The sequence below is a fragment of the Corylus avellana genome, chromosome ca9 (genome assembly GCF_901000735.1).
Source record: "Corylus avellana chromosome ca9, CavTom2PMs-1.0".
Lineage (NCBI taxonomy): Eukaryota > Viridiplantae > Streptophyta > Magnoliopsida > Fagales > Betulaceae > Corylus > Corylus avellana.
In genome coordinates, this window is record NC_081549.1 from 4324484 (window position 1) to 4345624 (window position 21141).

General features: G+C 35.0%; 1 protein-coding gene across 2 annotated transcripts in view; it reads right to left on the bottom strand.

Moving 5' to 3' along the window:
- LOC132162608 (ABC transporter A family member 1) overlaps nucleotides 1-21141 on the bottom strand; it is a 37044-nt gene that overhangs the window by 7095 nt on the left and 8808 nt on the right. For both annotated transcript variants that reach the window (XM_059572881.1, XM_059572882.1), the window contains 24 exons: nucleotides 21017-21103; nucleotides 19202-19434; nucleotides 18954-19068; nucleotides 18771-18860; nucleotides 17647-17867; nucleotides 17339-17451; nucleotides 14277-14383; nucleotides 13137-13199; nucleotides 12314-12400; nucleotides 10214-10312; nucleotides 9953-10137; nucleotides 8610-8664; nucleotides 8428-8499; nucleotides 7647-8354; nucleotides 7320-7498; nucleotides 6565-6775; nucleotides 5867-5950; nucleotides 4466-4507; nucleotides 4271-4367; nucleotides 2829-2956; nucleotides 2639-2743; nucleotides 1537-1683; nucleotides 479-736; nucleotides 247-382 (listed from right to left, as the gene is read on the bottom strand). In XM_059572881.1, coding sequence (XP_059428864.1) covers nucleotides 247-382; nucleotides 479-736; nucleotides 1537-1683; nucleotides 2639-2743; nucleotides 2829-2956; nucleotides 4271-4367; nucleotides 4466-4507; nucleotides 5867-5950; nucleotides 6565-6775; nucleotides 7320-7498; nucleotides 7647-8354; nucleotides 8428-8499; nucleotides 8610-8664; nucleotides 9953-10137; nucleotides 10214-10312; nucleotides 12314-12400; nucleotides 13137-13199; nucleotides 14277-14383; nucleotides 17339-17451; nucleotides 17647-17867; nucleotides 18771-18860; nucleotides 18954-19068; nucleotides 19202-19434; nucleotides 21017-21103 — 3622 coding nt within the window. The remainder of the gene's footprint in view (nucleotides 1-246; nucleotides 383-478; nucleotides 737-1536; nucleotides 1684-2638; nucleotides 2744-2828; nucleotides 2957-4270; nucleotides 4368-4465; nucleotides 4508-5866; nucleotides 5951-6564; nucleotides 6776-7319; nucleotides 7499-7646; nucleotides 8355-8427; nucleotides 8500-8609; nucleotides 8665-9952; nucleotides 10138-10213; nucleotides 10313-12313; nucleotides 12401-13136; nucleotides 13200-14276; nucleotides 14384-17338; nucleotides 17452-17646; nucleotides 17868-18770; nucleotides 18861-18953; nucleotides 19069-19201; nucleotides 19435-21016; nucleotides 21104-21141) is intronic.

A 21141-nucleotide genomic window follows, 5' to 3' on the forward strand; every position in this document is an offset into this window, starting at 1 on the left:
AAAGTCTATCATCCTGGGAACCGCATAATACCCTCAGGAAAAGTAAAATAAATATATGAATACTTAAAAAGAACAACTTTCATTATATACTTATCCCCTCAATTCTCATAGAAATATAGTCATTTCTTATGAAGTTGGCCCCTCCAAAAACTAAATCGAATTAGAAGTTATTTATGGCAGGGATAAGATATGCTTTGACATTCCACAGATACAGTATTCATGTATTGGCACATAATTTTTATATACCAGACAGCATTGAAAGTGTTGTGGTTTTCCCAGCACCATTTGTTCCTAAAAATCCAAAACATTCTCCTGCTTGAACTGAGAAAGTCAATGACTGTACTGCGACTTTTGTGCCGCAATGCATTCCTCCAGGATACACCTGAAATTGGTATAATACAATAATGGAATGGCATGGTATTGGTCTTACAAAGTTAAGACTTAAAAAACAAGAAATTTTATGCAAAGCAAGTGATACCTTCTGAAGATTACGCAAATAGATGATGGCATTATCAATTGAACCTGAAAGTACCCTGTTTCTTTCCGTTTTCACATCTATGTCTTCATCAAGATCAAGAGCAACAGCTTCTGAGGAAGGTTTCAAGAGAGGTTCTAAATAACTAGAAGTGCCTGGCTGGAGACCTTTCTTACTCCACCACTCCTTGATTCTGACAGGATTCAATTTGTGAGAAGGCCAGAGTTCAAGCCCTAGTGTCAAGAGGAAGTAAATAATGCTCTGCCAGAGGAGAGAAAATCGAATTGAATCAGAGGAAGCCCATTTCAAACACATTTTTAAAGAGAATATAAGAAATAAAGTTGTCAGCATGCTCCAAACTTTCCACTGATACATCTATGCATGGTTAGAGTGTATTGCTTTAAACTAGTGGAAGTCCATGCCAAATACCAGCAATGAAAAAAAAAACCAGAAAAGAAGAAGAAATTTTCTTTTATTGCGCTACATCAAATAAACATCTTGGGTTCCATGTGAAAATTTAGTTTGCATTTGAATGGCACCAAGCTAGAAGTAGTTTTGCCGCTTTATTACAAGAACCAACTAGACAGATCAGCAAAAATGGGTGTTTTTATCATTGATAAAAGAAAAGCTAAATTAAAATGAAACTTTCAGAACTTCTGAATGAGCCATATCTACATGAAGATAGAAAATTACAATTGTAGTGAATCTCAAGATGGATGTCTATAATGTGAATCCATGGCATGAGAATACTGGGGAGATAGGAAGGTGGTATCCTCAGTCCCTTACCGATTAGCCATAAAAAGAAGACCAACAGACTCAAATTAAGTTCACGGCTCAAAGCATATATAACTTTATTTTTCTTCTTTCTAGTCATTCAATGATGTAAACATAACATAATCATGTATAAATTTTATAAGTACCTTTACGCCTACATTTTTTTTTTTAATTGTGTAATACTCACTCAATTTTTTCATGAGCAACACACATGATCAAAGGCTAGTCAACATATAAAATTGTAAACAAGCATATAGCTTCGTGCAGGATTGAGATAAGAAATGAACCTCAAGACCGAGATAACAAATCGAGGCGCCAGTAACATTCCAATTAAAAACCCCATCACTTGATTTATCTTTCATCCCTTGTCGTAGAAGAGCCAACGAAGCAAGCCCATCAGCAAAGCAAAACGCTGGAGATAATCTGAAGAAATTCTGGTACGATATATAACAAATGTAAGGAAAGATGAGATGGTTATTATCAGCATAAATTCTGACTACATATAGAGGAAAAAAATATTTAGTTACAGGAAAATATAACTGAGCAGCCTTTTATCAAGTGATACGTAATTATAGATTCATTGCTCTTGCTATTGTTGTATAGCTTATACATCCATAAAACAATAGCAAAACTGGTTCGAAATTGCACATAATTTTGAAAGCAATCATATGCTTTTCCGATGGAGTGAAGCATTGCAGATGGTAATAATTTCCCAAGAGAATTGACAGCATTGAAGTCAATTTAAAAGGACATTAAACAAAATCTCCATCCTCATCAAGTTCATTCTCCAAAAATACATCAAGCAAAGTAGGCAATACGTAGCTTTCGAACACATTGTCCTATCAAGCATTTTCTAACTCTCATTACAAAGAACACAGTTTGGTAAACAGGTTTCTCATTTAGTTGTTTTAAAGTAAAATCTTGTCAAATACAAACTATATAATAACAATCAAAGTGATAAATGATTAGGTCAAGAGATAGGGTTGAGGACTTGATTTATCGAAGGGCTCAAGATGAAAGTTCTCAGACCACTTATGTAAAATTGAAGTTTCAATTTCTCAATGGTGCTGGTGATTAACAGGTTGTTTTGAGGTTTAAGGTCATCAATGAATGACATGTATGACCTCAATTAACAAATATCTGTAAATGAAAGCTTTAGTTCAATGTTAAAAAAAGAATTTGCTACTGCAGTTGTTGGGGTACAAAATAGGACCGGGGGCTTTATGTTATGGAAGGACTCAAGATAGACATTTCTCTGACCATTTATGTAACTTTAAGTTTAAATCTCTTAAATGTGAACGTTCATCACGGATAGGGAAGTTAAAGCCATCATAATGAATGCCTTTCCACACCCTACGTTGACAATCTAGAACAGGAACAGTATACAACCTTAAGAAAAGAATTTGCACTTGCTGTTGCCGGTATAAGCCCCATAATGAATGAGATAACCATAAGAATGAGTCCAGTGAAAAAGTGGACCAGGAGAACCACATTCTGCAAGATGACTGAAAACATAAGTACTTCATGGAAGTATGGGAACAATGCACCTTGGAGTATATTGAGAAATGAAAATGCCCACCTGTGCCATGGTGTGGTCAGAAAAGAAAAATGTAAGGCAATATGTTAATGACGCAATTGATAATCCATATTCCAAGAACATAAGGACTGTTGGCAAGACACAACCCCTTCCAATAAACTGATCCAGACCTACAGAAATTTAATACATAACACAAAAGAAACAAAATGAGCATTAATCATGACAATAATGTAAAACACAGTGATGATATAAAAAAACAGTAATTGTTAATCTATACTATAATGCTTTCAAAATGGGAGAGGGAAGGGAAAGGAAATTGAGGACAGTGGGGGGGTGTTGGAATGAAGGAAAGCTACCTTTCCTTTGTTGTTTGGTTTCTAGGATACAGCAGGAAATCAAGTGGACCCAAGGGTAATAGGACACAAACTCTAACGGTTCTTCCTCAACACCCAAATCTGCAAGAAGAAATATGGTGGGCCTAGAGGGGAGGAGAATCCATCCATTTTTGTTTTTTTGTTTATCAAATTTTCTCAACACAGACATGCACAAACAAACAGAATGCGGAGAGATGCCGTCATCCCTTTTTCTTTTCTTTTCTCTCACCCCCTTCGCTTTTCTGATTTTTACTCTCCAACAAAAATAATCTCAAGAGTCAGCTAGGAAGGGAAACTGGGCAAGAAATTCAGAAGTATTCTTTCCCTCTCTTGACATTGGTGAAATTATTATCATTGGAAAGGATGAATTGCAAGAACTGTGCAAAACATCAGTTCAAGGTTTATGTCGCTGCAACAATGGTCTGGCTCCATTGTGGAAGCCACAACTAAGCTTATGGGCCCTTTTTTCCAATAATTCTCCATCTATTATGTGGTAGGTTATTATTTTGGCTATTTATGTCTTTTAGATTCTTTTCATTAGGGTTCGAATGTAGGACCAGGGTTTATTAAATCCTAGGGCTGCAGTTTACGTTGCTTTAGGATATTCTTTCCAACATTATAAAAGGGTTGTAATACTCACATTTGAAAGTATGGCAGATTATTGAGAACATGTCCCCATTCAAGCACTCCAACATCCATGAGAAAAATAATGGATTTCACAAATACCAAGTTGAAAAACATATCTTCATTGATTGGTGATCTCCTTATTTCCATACACAATATTCCCAATCTTTTTTAATGGAAAAAATTATAAATACACTATAACATAACTCAAGAGATGGCAAAAGGAATGATTTTTAAAACATGGGGTCAAACATCTAACATATCCCTAGAGCATTGAAATCATTTAATCTCATCAAACTTTCGACAATGCCAGTAGCTGAATATTTGAAAAAATAAAAAGAAAAGAAAAGGAGAATCTACCATTGATTTTTTTTGTTTTCTTCACAAGTATCAATACGTTCACTTATAATAGTGATCAAAATTAAGCCCAAATAAAGTCTGAATTCATAGTAAGATAAAATCACAAGTGAAAGTTTACGGACATACCAAAGATGTAAAAAAGAACTATCGCAAAAGATGAAGGAAATAAGAAGCTGACGAAGTCCCATATATATGTAGACGACCAATACGAAAGTACAGAAACCTGTGCAAGGATATATTCATATAAAATAAATTCCATAATAGTACTGATGAAACAAATACGAGAAGCCAATTTTTCGTTTGCCCAAAAATAAAACTTACCCCACTTATTAGTTGTTGGTGTTTAGCTTTAACTTCGCGTTCCTGGTTAAGATCGTAGAAATTATTTTGCCAAGGAACAAGAAAGTAGAGAATATTTGCAGTGCAAAAGCTATACAATAAGTTACACATATTCTTAAGCAAGTAGTCACAAATGAACTTCATTAGGCAAGATTTCCATAACAGACTATATTTAAACACAAATAGATAATAGAGGATTAGTGTTGCATGTGCAAGTGTAGTGGCAGGAGAGTTAACCATTTGCCATTATAATTTTCCTTGTCAAGAGATCTTATTAGTTGATTGACCTCCATTAGAGAGTGCATTCTTTTAATAAAGTATACACAAGGTATACTTGTCAACTATATTTTTTTCCTATATATATATAACAGTGAGAGGGAGGAAATGTTTTTTTTTTTCCTTATTTTTTTCTATAAAACCCTAGAATTAACATGGTATCATAGCAATAATATACGATTAATATTTTTTAATCCCTTTCTTCTTCAAGGAATTCTTCACCTTTTTTTTCCATTTCTTTCTTTCCTGGCCCTCTTTCCTTCTTGGTTTAGCTCTTCTTTCTGCTCATTGTAGTTTTTCTTATGATTCTCAGAAGACCTTGAGGCCAATATTTTGTGCGCTAAAAGAGAACCCTTGCATCCTTATGCTATCAATTCCTTACCTCTTAGAGTTTCTTTGAACCACACAAGTTCACAAAAACCTTTAAGCCATATGAGTTCCAGGTCATAGAGAAGGCTAAATAGAATATTGACTAGATTTCTAGAGCTACTACGGTAAAAGATAAACGGGTTGTTTGTTGGGTAGAAGTTAGGTTTATTTTTTTTAATAAGAAATTGACAATTTATAAGGGCCCCCCTGTGTACATAGGCAGTATACACAGGAAACTCCTAACTAAAACGAGCAAAAGAAAAATCCAAACAAAACAACAAGAAAAACCCACAAAATCCGGAAAACCCTCAAAACACCAAAAGCCCTCTAACCCGAACCCACACGAAGCATAAACTGATTTTAATTTTAATGTTCTATAGTGGATCAGTTTCCAAAGTTTGGCTGCCTCGACGTGGTTTTACTTTTGAAGAGTTCTTCAAAAGGTTTCCACTTCGTCACCAAAATTGTTGTGTTTACTCTGTTTATTATTTTATTTAGTTTTGGTGATATTGTGTGTCGTTACAATATTTTTGTTGGTTGGGATTATTGAAAAACATGTATTCACCCCCCTCTGGGTGTTGTTTGGGGTCGTTGAGTTAATTTCACACTTCAAGCGACACTTTTATTGTTCTTCTTTTTTCAGATAAGTAGACTTTAAATGACAGCAAATGATGGGGTAAGAAATGCCATACACAGTTGCTAAAGTAGATATTTGAGATGTAGCTTTCTAGAAAATACCTTTACAATGGGAACCGCAAATGAGGCAGGAATGAAAGAGAAGGCAATGCTAACAATAACTGCTGCAGAAAATGCATCAAGATCCTACAAATTTAAAATGAAAATAGATGAATCTTAATGAAGAGAAAAAAAAAAATGAAGGTTTTAGCTGGCAGACACTATAAAGTCTATTGATTGGAGAATGTTTAATGACTTGTGATATGTCATTCAAAAGACAATTTGCATTCTAACACTCTTTCAAGAAGGATGCCTGCTTGACCCTTTCTTCCTAGAGGTAAACTAAAAGATATCTAGACTATTTAACTTGGTGCACTACAATTTTAGAAATTTTCCCACATTCCACATTCCATGGCATCCCTAGATAATCTATCAAATAAAAGTCACAAAATGACAGGAATGCATTAATCAAAATCCCAAAAGAGTCTAGTATGCTACAAGATAACGACGTAATGGAAAATAAAACATTATAAATGATTCAATTCCTAATCCACTTAATGAAAAGTGTCAAGCTTTTTCATGGTAAGGAGGAGCTAAATCATCTTGCCAAGCATGTCGATTTGATATTTCTTCTTGATATTTTCTTTTGAAGGTTTAATGCATCATTCTTTACATATGTGCAAAAGGTAACTTTGTGGCAACAGCTGTCAAATAATCATACTTTATGGATAAATCATATTAAAATGAAAGGAGTAGTGTACATGGCGTTGCAAGCGCTGGCTTTCCGTCATTGGCAAAGGATGATTACGTGTTTGAATTGTCATATTTTTGTTATGCGTAGCGAGCCTAAGAATCGCAGCATTCATTAAATTGATAAAAGTTGGAGCAGCATGCTGACAAGAGCTGTTGTGTAGTACAGTGTACCCTAGACTTCCATCTTCATTCTGGTCATCCATCACAATCGCCCCATACCTGCATGTAACCATGATTACATTCTTATATACACTTACAATACTCAAGTTTATTTCCAGTAATCCATGTTGTTGGATATCCATCTGTTATATTTTTATTTTGGCAAATTGCCGATCAACTCTTACAAGTCTCAAGAAAATTGACTATCATTAGTCCGATTGTACTTTCAGGGTTGAATGACTGTAATACTAATAGTATAAAAATACTGGGATGTACTACTCTCCAAGAAAGAATGTTGTTAATCAATTATTCAGTTATCAATATAAATCCTAAGAATTTCTCTTCTTTTCACATTGTGGATTCAAGGGTTCCTAGTATATTCTACGGCTAGTAGTGGATTCTAAGAATTAACTCGTTATAAAAATTGGCTATAGTCCTTTTCATCACTTTTGTCCATCATCAGAAGTGTACATTTCAGTTCTATTATTACAAAAATTGTTTCCATGACTGTGATTTTAATTTCCATTAGTCATACTAACATCATCTTAACAAATGACAGAAAGTCAAAAAGAATGAAGTAAATCAGATATTCAGGTTAACACACCTTGACTGGTAGGATTCGTTAAAGCTAGACATCAAAAATTCACTCATAGAAAGTAAAACTGGACCCAAAGATGGCCCAGCCGCCTCGATTGCATCAGCTAATGTCTTTTCTGAATCTGAGAATTTATATGTACTTGGTTTAAAGCTTTGAATCCACCCGCCTTCAACATACTGTGCAATCTACAGCATAAATAGCTTTTTAGAGGAAGAAATCACTACATTCTCATACCATCAACAATTAGTTAAATCTACTACTTTGAAGACTATAAGACAAGACATCACAAAGAAAAACAAGGAGCACCAACATGAATTAACGTGACTAACAAACCTCCTTTGCAATAGGCCAGGATAGATCAAAAGGAATTGGACCACCACCACCATCACCACGTAATAGAGGATTAAATTGTGAAGTTGTAAAGGTCAGAGGCCGCTGATCAGGATGTGGTTTGAGCTTGAGCAAAAAAAGTCCAAAAAGCAAGAAGACTGCAGGAATTAGAAGCTGGAAAACAATTGTTTTCCGGTCTCTCCGAGCAGATGTCATCCTTTTTATGAATAATGCTCTAGAATGTTGCCAAAATGTTGACCTTGAAATGAAACAACAGCAACAGCACTGCATACTTAAGAAGTTTATGAAACTCAAAACTGTAGCAAAAATTAAACCACAAGCTCTGCCCACTATGGTTGATATGACCCCAAGAATGCATTTGTAATTTCCATGAAGTTTTGAATACAAATACTTTTTGGGAGCATGATCATGAGAAGCAAGAGAAATCGCAGCATCAGGTAAAAGAAAGCCTTCATTACGCTCAATGCATTCCACTTCATCATAGTCACATCCTGCAACTCTCAGGAATACCTCCTCCAGAGTTGTTACAGATATACCATAACTTTCAATGCCCAGATAGTCTTTGTCCTCACACCCACTTGTTTCAGAGTTACCAACTGATCTACTCATGCAACTTTCAATTTCCCTAAACATACTTTCAAAAGATGATGAAGATGCTAAAGGAAGCTTGAAGGAAATCTCGGTTCCAACCTGCAAGTGAAAGGGAAGATCAGCAGTAGCAACATCAGGTCTATCTACTTGAGTTATAAAGTGAGAGCAGTACCTCACTCACACATGTTGCCGATGGAATATGACGGTGTACAATATCAGAAGCTACTGGGGCAGTAGGTGCAGACTGAAAGGAGGAGAACATAAAGCCAGCAGATAGCATGTCAGTGCTAAACAAATATAAGGAAACAGCCATCCAATGAATGAAGAAGAAAATAAATGAAAATTGGAACACACCTTCACTAGTGTTAGTGTATAACCAACCCCATACTGATGCTTCAAGAAAAGGGAACTGTTGAAATAATGAGCATTCAGAACAAGGAATTTTAGAGATATTTAACACTTTTCATAAACCCAAAGACAATGTGTTGAATTTTTTTTTCACATATTATTCAATTAGTTACAACATTTACATTCCAATAATGGAGGCCAACTCGAAGGGCTCAAGTTTGACAAAGAGCTTTGATCATCCTCAGAAGGACTTTCGGAATGACTGTACCGAGGAATGGTAAGAAGGGGAAGAGCAGAAAGAGGAAGATATTCAATTAAACTGGAGCTTCTTATTTTCTTTTCTTTTCTTTTCTTTTTTTCCTTTTTCATTTCCTTCAAGAATGATTACATATGAAAATAGTTGGCAACAAAGTAAATGAGGAAAGAAAGAAAGAGATAATTTTCATTATACTATAATATAACCTATAAGTAAAATAAAATTGATCAACACACTTCTTAAGAATAAGAATTTGTCAGTTCTCCATGTTTATCAATTCAACAACAGACATATCAATGTGTCATCTTCTAGATCAAAAGCACATTCCCATCATCTCTTTCCTTTTGTAGAGAAACAAAAGCATTAAAGTGAAAAATGTAGTGAAAAGAATATAAGATCCTTTTTTTTTTTTTTTTTTTTGATAAATAAGTAATTCATTGAAAATTGGAAAGAGGAGCGCAACTCTAGTACACAAGATATATACAAAGATAGGCCCCACTAAAGGTAAAAAGAAGAACATAAAGCCAAAAAAGAATATAAGATCCTGTAAGAAGGCAAAAAAACGAATGACTACTTTCTATCATAGAATGTTAGTCAATTCACCTTCCACAGCCTACAGCAAGGTCGTTGAGCTAACTAGATTTCCTCCACTGGTTGTGATGAGGTCTACTTTCCTTCTAAGATGAATTTCAAATTGATGTACTTGGTTATGATGAATCTTGCAAGTGATGACAGACAATAAAAGCAAGTTATGCTTGTTGGCTTATTTCCTACTGGCCTAATGAATAAGGATCAATTGATAGACAAGAGTCTTACACACTGATGAAATCGCATATGAACTAAAAGTTAAAGAGTAATGTGATGCTAATTGTCCTGTATAACTCATGAATTTTACATAGCAATAAGAATGCATACATAATTCAGTAATGCCTAGGGGAAATAATGAGGCTTTCTATTTGGTTCCGTCTAAGAAACTTGGGCTTCAATGGAAAATTGAAGTATGCCATCTTCTTATCTTGCACCCTACTACGTCAAGGAAGAAGAAGAAGAAAAAGAAAATGAAGATCAGAAATTTATTTATGAGAGGATATACCTTCCACAGCATCTCAATGAACCATTCGCCATAATAGCTATTCGATCTCCTAGTTCATCAGCTTCATCCATCGAGTGTGTTGTCAGTAATATTATCCTGCCCTTTTTTATTTTTTTTATTAACTGCCACGTCAAGCGCATTGAGTATGGATCCATTCCACTAGTAGGTTCATCGAGAATAATAACCTGTAATGACAAAAAGAAGGAACCATCTCAGTAAACGCTTAAGTAACAAAAATGTGCAACCAAATTGTTTCACCACCTTGCTATCTCCGATTAGTGCAATTCCAAGAGACAATTTCCTCTTCATGCCACCAGAAAGAGCCTTAACAGTTGTACTGGTTTTATCAGCCAAACCCACCTGGCCATAATAACAGCAGAAAAAGAACCATCCTACCTTAATTCCAAAGCATAGAAATCACAAAAAAAAAAACAAAAAACAAAAAACAAAAAAACAAAAAACAAAAACAAAAACAAAAAAGGACGAACTCAAATGTTTTACAGTAGTCAAATATCATAGCACATCGGATAAGGGGATTAAATAACATAAAGCAAGCCAGCAGAATAAACAGCAAAAATAAATATACTAAGATCTACAATTTCAATCAACTCCATATGATGACCATGTATGTCATAGAAAGTCCATACTACACAGTATGATGTCTATAGAGTCTAGAACAATCAGTATATACTGTTGCCAGGTACTCTACTTTCCATTAAGATGTTGACCATTCAAACAAGTTGGAAACTTGGTTTTCTTGTGATAATTGAATCATTTTATAACAAACAAAAGCAAGGGTTTACGTAGAAAAGAAAAAGAAATCTAACTCATAGTAAAACCAATTTAGGTATAACCACAGAAAAGAGAGGTTATAGAGGATGAACATCTTTTTTGGATAAATTAATCTTATTAAAAGTGGGACGCAATCCGAGTACACAAAAAGTATATAAGATAGACACCCAATTAGAGAGAAGAAAAAAGCAAATCCATAAATTCTAAAAAATATGAAAAGCAAGAATTAATGATAGCAACCATCCACTCGTAAAGAATTTTGAACATTATAGCTTTTATCTCTACCAATGTTCTCTCATAATCTTCAAATTTTGGAATTGTACTCTCTTCAGATACACCACATCACGCAAAGGGAAGCCATCCTCCAGACTTCTAAATTACAGTGACTACTACTAAACTTGCCTCTCCAAGTAGCCAATAACTCCACCCACCCAATGGGGCATTACCCACTTTATCCCAAAAAGAGAGAAAACTAAAACCCACAAGTCTCTAGCTATGTCACAGTGGAACAGAAAATGATTGAAGGATTCTCTGCACTTCTTGCACAAGCAACACCAATCCATCACTATAACGTGCCTCTTTCTAAGGTTGTCCAAGGTCAAGATCCTCCCTCATGCTGCTGTCCAAACCAAGAAAGCTACTCTCGGATGAGCCTTATTTCTCTAAATGCTCTTCCAAGGGAAAGAAAGATCAGCAAGGGGCTAAGCGCATGATAAAAAGATCTGACCTCAAATGTTTGCCTTTTGGAAGGGATCTAACAGATCCTATCCTCACACCCTCGATTGAACCTAATGGAGTAAAAGAGATTAACGAACAAAATGACGATTTCCAACTCCCAATCATGCACGGATATGATAAAAGTAATGTTCCACTAACAGGTATTATTCAGGAATAGCATATGTTCTGCCACCGAGGCCTCCTTGAAGCAAACAATATTAAACGACACCGAGAAAGCTTCCTTCAAAGTCTGATCTCCGCACCATACGTCATGCCAAAACCTAATCTTAGACCTATCTCCCATCCCAAATCTCACAAATTTAAACCACCCATCCCACATGCTCTCATATATGCTTCCACCACCAATTGCCACAAAGCCCCCCTCTCTATGGCGTAACACACGTCATTTTCCCAAGAGAGCTCAGTTTTTTGTTTTTTGATTTTTTTTTTTTTTTTTTTTAAATACATAAATAAGTAATTCATCGAAAGAACCTATAGGACAGAAACATTTCTATCTAAATGAACAAGTCACGCAGTTTCTAAATAAATTCTAAATTGTACCAGGCTTTATCTAAAGGAACAAGTCATGAGATTGCTCAATTTAGTTGTATATTGTGCCAATTCAAATGGTCGGGGACCACATCTTTAACTATTATATTTTATCCACCAAGGAGAAACATAATAAAAGGGGAAACGTTCCTTCACAGTCTATCATTTAGCATTAGCAAATATCAAACAATTCCAGGAGTCATAGACCTGATAGTTAAAAAAGCGCACAGGAAACAATAAACATTTGAGAATACTAAACTAACACAAGCAAGCAAGACTCTAGTAGAGCGAAGAGGAACTCACTTCATCAATCATATCTGTAACAACTCTCTCCAAAAATTCTTCCTTCACACCCTTCAATATAGCAAAAATTTCCAAATGCTCTCTCACCTGGATAGAGTAATTCATCTCATCAAAACTAGAAACCAGGGTATATAAGTATCTAGCAACTTAATTAGATAATACCATTGAATAAGACATTGCTACTAAAGAAAATGCATTCAATAAAGATCAGATAGCTAGAGCTAAAAAATCGAAAATATAAGATGTTCTATTAGCATCATGGAAGTCATTATCTGCAAGAAAATCAGCATAGAATATTATTGACAAGGGTAGATTTAAGATTCATTAGAGCAATTACTTACACTATTATGTTAGAATATAAATTAAAATGATTAAATTCACCATTTCCTATTAACTTAAACGATTGGTACAACTAGTAATGTATATTCATTACTTCTGACATTGTGGTAACAAAAAAACCAAGCATTCAAGGTGATATCCATTGCAAAGTGAAAAATTGAATTTTATGATGTATCTGCACAAGACCTAAGAGAGTGAGTGCCTACGCTGTATCTGCATAAAAGGTATCCGGCATACAAGATTGTGAAGCCTGTTTTCTAGTACAAGTGAGAAGATTAAACATGCAAAACAATTTCTAATGATCATGTATAGCATTCAATTTATTGGACAAGCTTCGTCATTCTGTAACAACTGCCAATCAAGGATCTAACTTGAAAAAAAAAAAAACTTCATGTTACTATCTTAAGAATACATCTTAAAGCTATTACAGTTTCAAATATGTTACTATACGGAAAATTGAAAATGAAATATGCTTCTTACTTACGGTCAATTCTGGAAAAAGAATATCATTTTGAGGGCACACACCTAATCCCTTCCGTATCTCATCCTGCAAAACAGATTCAAATTGATCACAAGATCAAACAAAAATTCAACTCTACTTCCAAAAGAATAGGGCAAACTTTACCAAATATTAACAAGAATAGATTGCTAGTAAATGGTTTAAATTGTGAACTCCTAAAATTAACAGTGTAAGCACCACACATTTGCTGGAATGAGTAAATAATACAAATGATAAGATAATGGAGCATGCCAGTTATAACTATTATTGGACGCTTCAGCAGTATAATCAAACCAAAGATAAAAGATAAAAAAGAAAAAAAGAAAAAACCATTCTTTGAACACTGCTTCATAGATTCTCATGTCAAGTTTGACTCCTTAATAGTTACAGAGCCTGTGTGCAACACAAACTCAATGGGTATGTACAAAGCTGCATGTAGTGAACAAATAAAATCTGCTCAAGTGACTTCTTATTTAGCATACTTGTGCACTCATATCAAACCAGGTCATAAAATCAGGTGTCTAAGAATATTGTAATACTAATCTAATAGGATTCCCATGTTTCCTTACCAGCTATGATCTTCAGCAGACATAAATATCTTGTTTTGAGACATATAGAGGGTGTAGAGCATGGCAGCCGTCTGAAATCCAGAGACGAGGACACAACTATGCAGATGCAGGTGATATCTTTTAACCTTATTTTTTTACAATTTCAAAAAAACAAAAAACAAAAACAAAGCTCATATATAGCATATGAAATCCATATATTTTCAAATTGTAAATGTTTAAGTGATCCATGCAAAAGAACAAATAAGGCCAAATTAAAGAAGAAAAATATTAATTACAAAGGAGCTCAAACCATCCAGATACAGCTAGCTGCTTGGAAGTATCTAACAAGTCAAACACCCCAACAATTGGTGTCTAATTTTTGTTATGCTCTTACAAGAATTTTGGGTAATTGTCCAACTCAAACAGCAAAACAACCACAAAACCAAATGTAAATACATCTAACCACTCTGCCAGAAACCTTGTCTCTATGGGCAAATAGTTTTAAGCATGGGAAATCATCAAACATCGAATAAAGGGAGAAGAGTGGAGGCGACTCATCTAAAAACACAAAACTCACCATGTCTGTTATGATATTCTTTCCAAAAACCGTAGCATCTCCTGAAGTAGGATGAAGAAGGCCAACAAGCATTGAAATGGTTGTACTTTTTCCAGCTCCATTGTGCCCTTCAAAAATCCAAATTCAACACACCAAAGTAATGATATATGTCAAGAAATGCAATAGGCAAGCTTCTAATAATGGGGGTAGGTAAAGACAAATGCATTTAGTATCTAGCAGATAAGGAAGCACAACCATAGGTATTTCTGTCAATTTTATTTTTGCTTCTTTATAAGAAGGGAAAAACTTAATCTCCCCCCTCCCAAAAAAAAAAGGCTACCACGCAATTTGCAATGTCCTCCCAATCTTTTGATTTTGTTAACATACCCAATTGATCTACCATTGGAGTCTCAATGTGCCCCTTCTGTGATCCAAAATGACAAAAATACTTTGTATAAAATTAAAAATTTCAGAAAAAAGGCATCACTTTGGTCTATTCAGATTTTTTTGCTTTTTTCTGAATTTCTTGTCAATTTTTTTTTATGCAGGGTATTTTTCTCATTTTAGGGGCGGAAGAGGACATTGCAATCCTAATAGTAGATCAGTAAGGTACATTGTCATTAACCAAATTGAAAAATTTGAGGGACATTGCAAATTACGTGGTAGATTGAAGGGGGTAAGTATAATTTTCCCTTATGAGAAACTCCAAGGACCAACACCCAGTATTGTTAAGGAATTCTACTTCGGATGGATGTATGCTTGGGTACAAGTATACGTACTTAATGGGCCTCTCCACATACAAGCTGAAGCTTTTGGGTTGGCTACTTTAACATAGTATCCTAGTACATAAGCACCACCGAGCTACTTAACAATGAGGAGAAAAGAAAAATCTGAAGAGCGAATCTTAAGCAACTGAGGAGCTGATGAGTAAGGTTGTCTTCCTCAACCAAAAGGTGATATTATACTTAATCCACAATAAGCTTATTTAAGTCCATGAAGTCATCAAATGAATAAGGTGTTCTTATGGAACAATGAGTGTGTGGACTATGAAGGACTACTTCAAAAAACGTTATGTTAAAGGGAAGCAAATGTACTCTAGAAAGTAATGTATTATTGTAGCAACCTTTCTGGGCTTTTACAGGCCTCTTTGGCTAGGTTTTTTTATTTTGTTCTTCTTGCTTCTTTTTTCTAGGCGTTCCTTTTGTATACTTTATGTGTACTTAGGGGGACTTTATACTTTTAATGATATTTCTCATTACTTATCAAAAAAAACCAGGCCACTTTAAAAATCAACTTCAATTGTACACTTGTATTAGTTGTTTAGCTATTTTGCTCTTTTGACTAGTAAGTTATGCATAATTTATCAAAAAAAAGAGTTATGCATACACCCGATGACTAGACTTTTTCCTGTGAATATGCTCTTTATGACAAAAGGGACTTAATGAGGATAGTCGCTCTAAGTTTATCTAGGCTAAAATTAAACGGGGCTGAATCTTCTCTTCTTTTTTTTTTTTGATAAGTAAATATGCATTATCAAAACGCAGAGGGGCGCAACCCTAGTACACAGGAAGTATACAAGAGAGCGACTAAGAGGGAGAAAAAGAAGAAGAGAACATAAGAAGGAAATCAGGGAAACTAATCACTAAGGGTGCTAGCCAACCAGCAGTCCAAGTGAATAGGGTGTACAAGAAAAAGTGAGTGAGATCCTCAATGTTCCTAGACAAGTCCTCGAAACATCTAGCATTTCTCTCAATCTAGCATTTCTCTTAATTAATACCTTATACATACACCCATTGATTTTTAAACACACAAGATCACTCTCCACCATATTCTTTTTTTTTTTTTTTTATAGATAATATCAATGTATTAAAAGCGCAAGGGGTGCAACCCATGTACACAGGAAATATTCAAAAGAGCCCACAAAACAAGCTTTAAACTGAAAATGACACAAAATTCTAGGAATTCCGCAAGCGTTGAAACTTGAGAAGAATGCCACAATACTCTCCATGAGAAAAGTGTTTGGAGCACCCTTTTCTTCAACTCTATAACTCTCCACCATATTCTTACAAGGGGGAAGGTGCAATTTAAGCTAGAGCTCACTGGCATTAAACAGGGTCACTCTTGAAAAGGACATGTAACATGTTAGAAATGGTTGAAACTCAGAATAAGAGTCAAACAATGTTGTCAAGCGTGAAAAATCTTAGTGCAGTTTAATGGATTGAAGGCATTAATCCTAAGAATGATACATTAGAAGGGTGACCATCTGACCATGAAATTCTTATGCTGAAGTTTATGGCAGCAAAGCAGGGAAGAGACCTAGATAGATCACGGAGACAAGTCAGTTCATGTATGGACAAAGTACCAACCATACAAAATCATAATATTGGTCAAAATCTCAAACAACATGGTCAGGAATGATCTTAATATTGTTTGGAATGTAATCTCTTCTTGTTTAATGCGGTGCATTTGGAGAGAAAGGAATGCTCGAAGTTTCCAGGATTGAGAGAAGACGAGCTCGGATCTACAGCTAAGATTCCTTAAATCCCTCTTCTAATGGAACTCTGTTAATGCCCTTTTTGACGCCTTCAACTTTGCAGATTTTTGTGGTCTTTTTCCTTGTTCTTCTTGATCTTATTGGGTGTTCTCTCTTGTGTACTTGGGGTTGCACCCCTTGCGCTTTTAATAAATTTGCTTTACTTATATATATATATATATATATAGACACACACACACACATTATCGGCAGACAGTTTAACATACTTTTTTCTGATCCAGGTAGATCTGATTCAATTAGTCTTCAACTTTTGAACTGGAGACCTCAGACTAACACAGTTTCTTCTAAACATGGGGTTTATTCTTTCTTTCTCCAACAAAGAAAGAACAACAAAATGAAACCAAGATAAACCGTTGAGTTACAAATACAATCCTATAACCTATGGTAGGTATTAATCACAAACTAAAGAGAAAACACTTGAGTTATGACCATTAATAAGGATATTAGGATATTGGGAATCAGGCAAGCAATTAAAAAAACAAAAAATGAAATCGACATACAATGAAGAAAGTATAAAGAATACACTCACCTAGAAGAGCAAGAATCTGATTTTCATACAAGGTCAACTTCAACGAGTTAACAGCACAACATTTCCCCTTCTTCGTAGCATACACCTTATGCAGATTCCTAATTTGGATGCATCTACAGGTTGAATAAAAGACCTTTTTTATTAGTAATAAATCTATGGAGAAGTTCTAAAGTAAACAACCCAAATACACATGGAGTGTACAAAATAAGAATGTGAGGAAAGTATCATTTTAAATGCACAAACACTAACGCATTCAAAATTTTTTTTTGATAAGTAACACTAACGCATTCAAATTATAGTGCATATACCTGCCATCAAGCTCTTGTTGCTTCATGTCCAAGCTTATCGCTTCCACGGCAGGTTCAAAAGTATCTTTACCAGAAAAACTTGCCTTTTTCTTCAAAATCTTATCACTAAATGTAACTTTTAAACTGGAAGCATGATGTTCAACAATACTTTTCTTTTTCCAGAAGCACCTATGGAATATGAAGTGCCATGGATAACGTAGTCCATTCTCCCTGGGAAGGACCTGATTACATGAACAAATTTTGAACATTTTCATTGCATGTAAGGTAACGCAGAAAGAGGAGGCACAGTAAAGAGGCTTATCCATAGCCTGCTAATGGAATAATGACAACACTAACAGTTTTTTTTTTTTTGATAAGTAATAATGAAAACACTAACAGTTAATCAAAATCACTTAATAAATCTATCAATTGTTCAAAATAAGAGCCCATCTGAAAGATTCCTGGTATAAAATGTCAATTTTTTTTTTTATAAGTAAAATGTCAACATTTATCAACTGATGGCCTTTGGATAGCTTGATATAATTTGATATACATTCTTTAGACCAAGACATACCACATCACATATTTTTTGTTAGTTTTTTAAGGGAAAAAGAAAGGTCTAACACCTTCAAATTATTATCATTTTGGAACAAACTAAAGCCTTGATCAACCTCATATGGCTTGAAATCTTAGCTTTTTAAGCTGATGTCATTATGAACATAATCGGTAGACCAAGAGTGACTGCTCATAGTATAAGAAAATAAATACCAATCTCTCCAATATGGTAAACTTAAGAGAAAAATTAAGAGGACAAGAAACCCTCTTTAAAATATAAATTTGATTATATAAATTAGCACAGGAGACCAGACAACTTGACAGGACAATTTATCCACATCAACATAAAGCAATCTTATACCATTTGAACTGTGAAATCTATCCATGTGTAAAACTCTACCAACAACAAAATGGATTCCCGTAAAATTCCAAGTTAGCATTTTTTTCCGTGCTAGCAACCCACAGAATGCCAGAAACATCATACCAATATGCATATTTTCTAAAAATAAACACACAAAGCAGTAAGACAACTATTCACTAAAGCAAACTAAACAATCTTGATAGAAAATATTTAGAGCTTAAAGATATACCTTATCCAGGTAAAGACCAATCACACAATACAGCAGTGCATCAAGCAACATCATCAGGAGACAGACCACAAAATTCACTCCAGATGATGCCTATACAGATCAATTCCTCAAAATGTTAGACACGCACACAAAGAAGGTTTAAACTAAATAGCAGTAGCACAAAACCCCAGATACAGAGCATACCCGCCATATGTTGCTCCAACGAAGTCCAACTTGAGCACGCTCATAGTCAGCAAAGTTAATTGACCCTAGAGCAAAGGCTGTAGGAGAAAGAAAAGAAGCAAGGACCTTTAATATCCTGAAATAGGAAACACAATTGAATTCCATCAGCCTTCTTAAATTTCAAAAGAAAAATAAAATAAATAAAGCATAAAGTTGTAGCCTGGTCGTTGACAGTGTAATAAAGAAAAGAAGCAAGGACCTTTACTTACATAGGGACAGCCTGGTCGTTGACAGTGTAATAAGGAAAATAGGCACCTAGAAAAGATAGGGTTCCAACCGCCACAGCTGTTTTGGCTCGTGTGAAGAATGTAGAGATCAAAAATGATAGCATGATTGCACTTAGTCCAAACGAAAAGAAGTACATAAAAACCACCGACTTATCACTATACTTGAAAAGGCTTGTCATGGTGCAGGCTGTAATAATCCCAGATGAAATCGCAAACTGCAAAGGGAGAGAGAGAGAGAACTCCATGACAATCTTTTTATTTGGAAAAAGCAGATACCTTCTAACTTCCAATAAAACCTGAACTAGAATATCAAATGCCAATAAATTAACTAATCCAGCACTTCTACAGTTCATACACATTGATCCATACTGGCAACTCTATGAAAAGAAAAGGAAAAAAAATGTAAATAATGCAAATCAATCATTTTTTTTTTTTTTAAGTAGTCGAAATATTATTATATATAAAATTCAATCTCAAAGATAGCGCGGAGTGGCGCAACTTTGGAATCATATATGATTATATTCAGTTTCTCCCTTTTTTCTTTACTATATCTTGGTTGTCTCCCATTCCCAACAAAGCTAAGATCACTAGAACTCTGCATAACCAGGCAGCTAGAACCAAAAAATCCCAATCAACAAGAAGACAAAATAAAACCTAAAACCAGAACCAAAGTAAACAGCCATCCCCTTTTAACTTCCTAACCCGAGCCTTCAAGGCTCTCAATTTCAGGTGAACCACACTACTACTTCACACACAAACCCACTCCATAGTTCCAACTCCATCCTCAATAGATTTTTCATCTCATAATTGATCCAATAGAATTCAATCTCCATTTCCCCCACAGTAATTTCCTATTGCACCATCTGGTCATGGATGTGTACCCCATGACCGAACCTCAAAAATAGCAGCCGTGATGTGTGGGTATGTGTGGGTCAACACCTTGGCAAGTAGATGAAAATGATGGTTAGGGGGGTGTTGGGGGTGGCTTAAGGAGGCAGTGGTGGGTTTGGGTATGCGTGGGTCAACATCAGGTTTTGGTTTGGTTTTTAATGTTGATGGCTATAGATTTTGGTTTGGAGCGGGCAGTCAAGACTCAGGATACTCATTCCTTCCTATAAATCACTAATAAAAATTCAAATTACGAGGTATCCTGTCATTCATGAAGCATAATTAAGATAATAACTACAATGAAAGAATGCTCTAGATCAGCATCTTTAACTACTCCAAGTAGATGAGCAAATTTAACATGTAAAATGGTTAACAAAAATATATTATTCATAACACATAAACATAGGTACACCTAGGGCTGACCATTTCTAGTCAAAAGAACCCAGAAAATTATACCTGGACAGAGAATTCCTGTCCAAAAGCTTGGTCTTTTTCCATTCAGACAAGCAAAACGGTCCTCTAATTATCCCATCAAACCATAACCCTTACTTTCAGGCAGGGCTTGGACATGCCATATAGACATGATGCCCTCCTTTGTCCAAAGACTGCAAACCATACGCACTACTGTAATAGTTTAACAATGTCGAAATTGCATCACCTGATCCTAATTGAATTAATCAACCAAAGAAGACATTTAAATTCATTGAAACTTATCATTCTCAACCAAGTGTCTCAGTAATAGAGACGTGCCAACAATATTCTTAAATGTCTACACTAGAAAGCAAACACCGACAGATACTAATACAATAGAAATGAGAGAGAAAAGAAACCATTTCCTGAACTCTATGAAAAATGCAAAGAGAACGTAGACAATTATGATAATTCAGTCAAGGAAAAATGACAATATACCTGCAAAGCATATGCAATAAACCACGAAAGATGGAAAATCCCCTCTTTTAGGCCCATCATGTAGAGACCTTCTTTTATTTTCTGTTCCTGAAATATAAAACAATTAAATTGACTTCACGAACTTA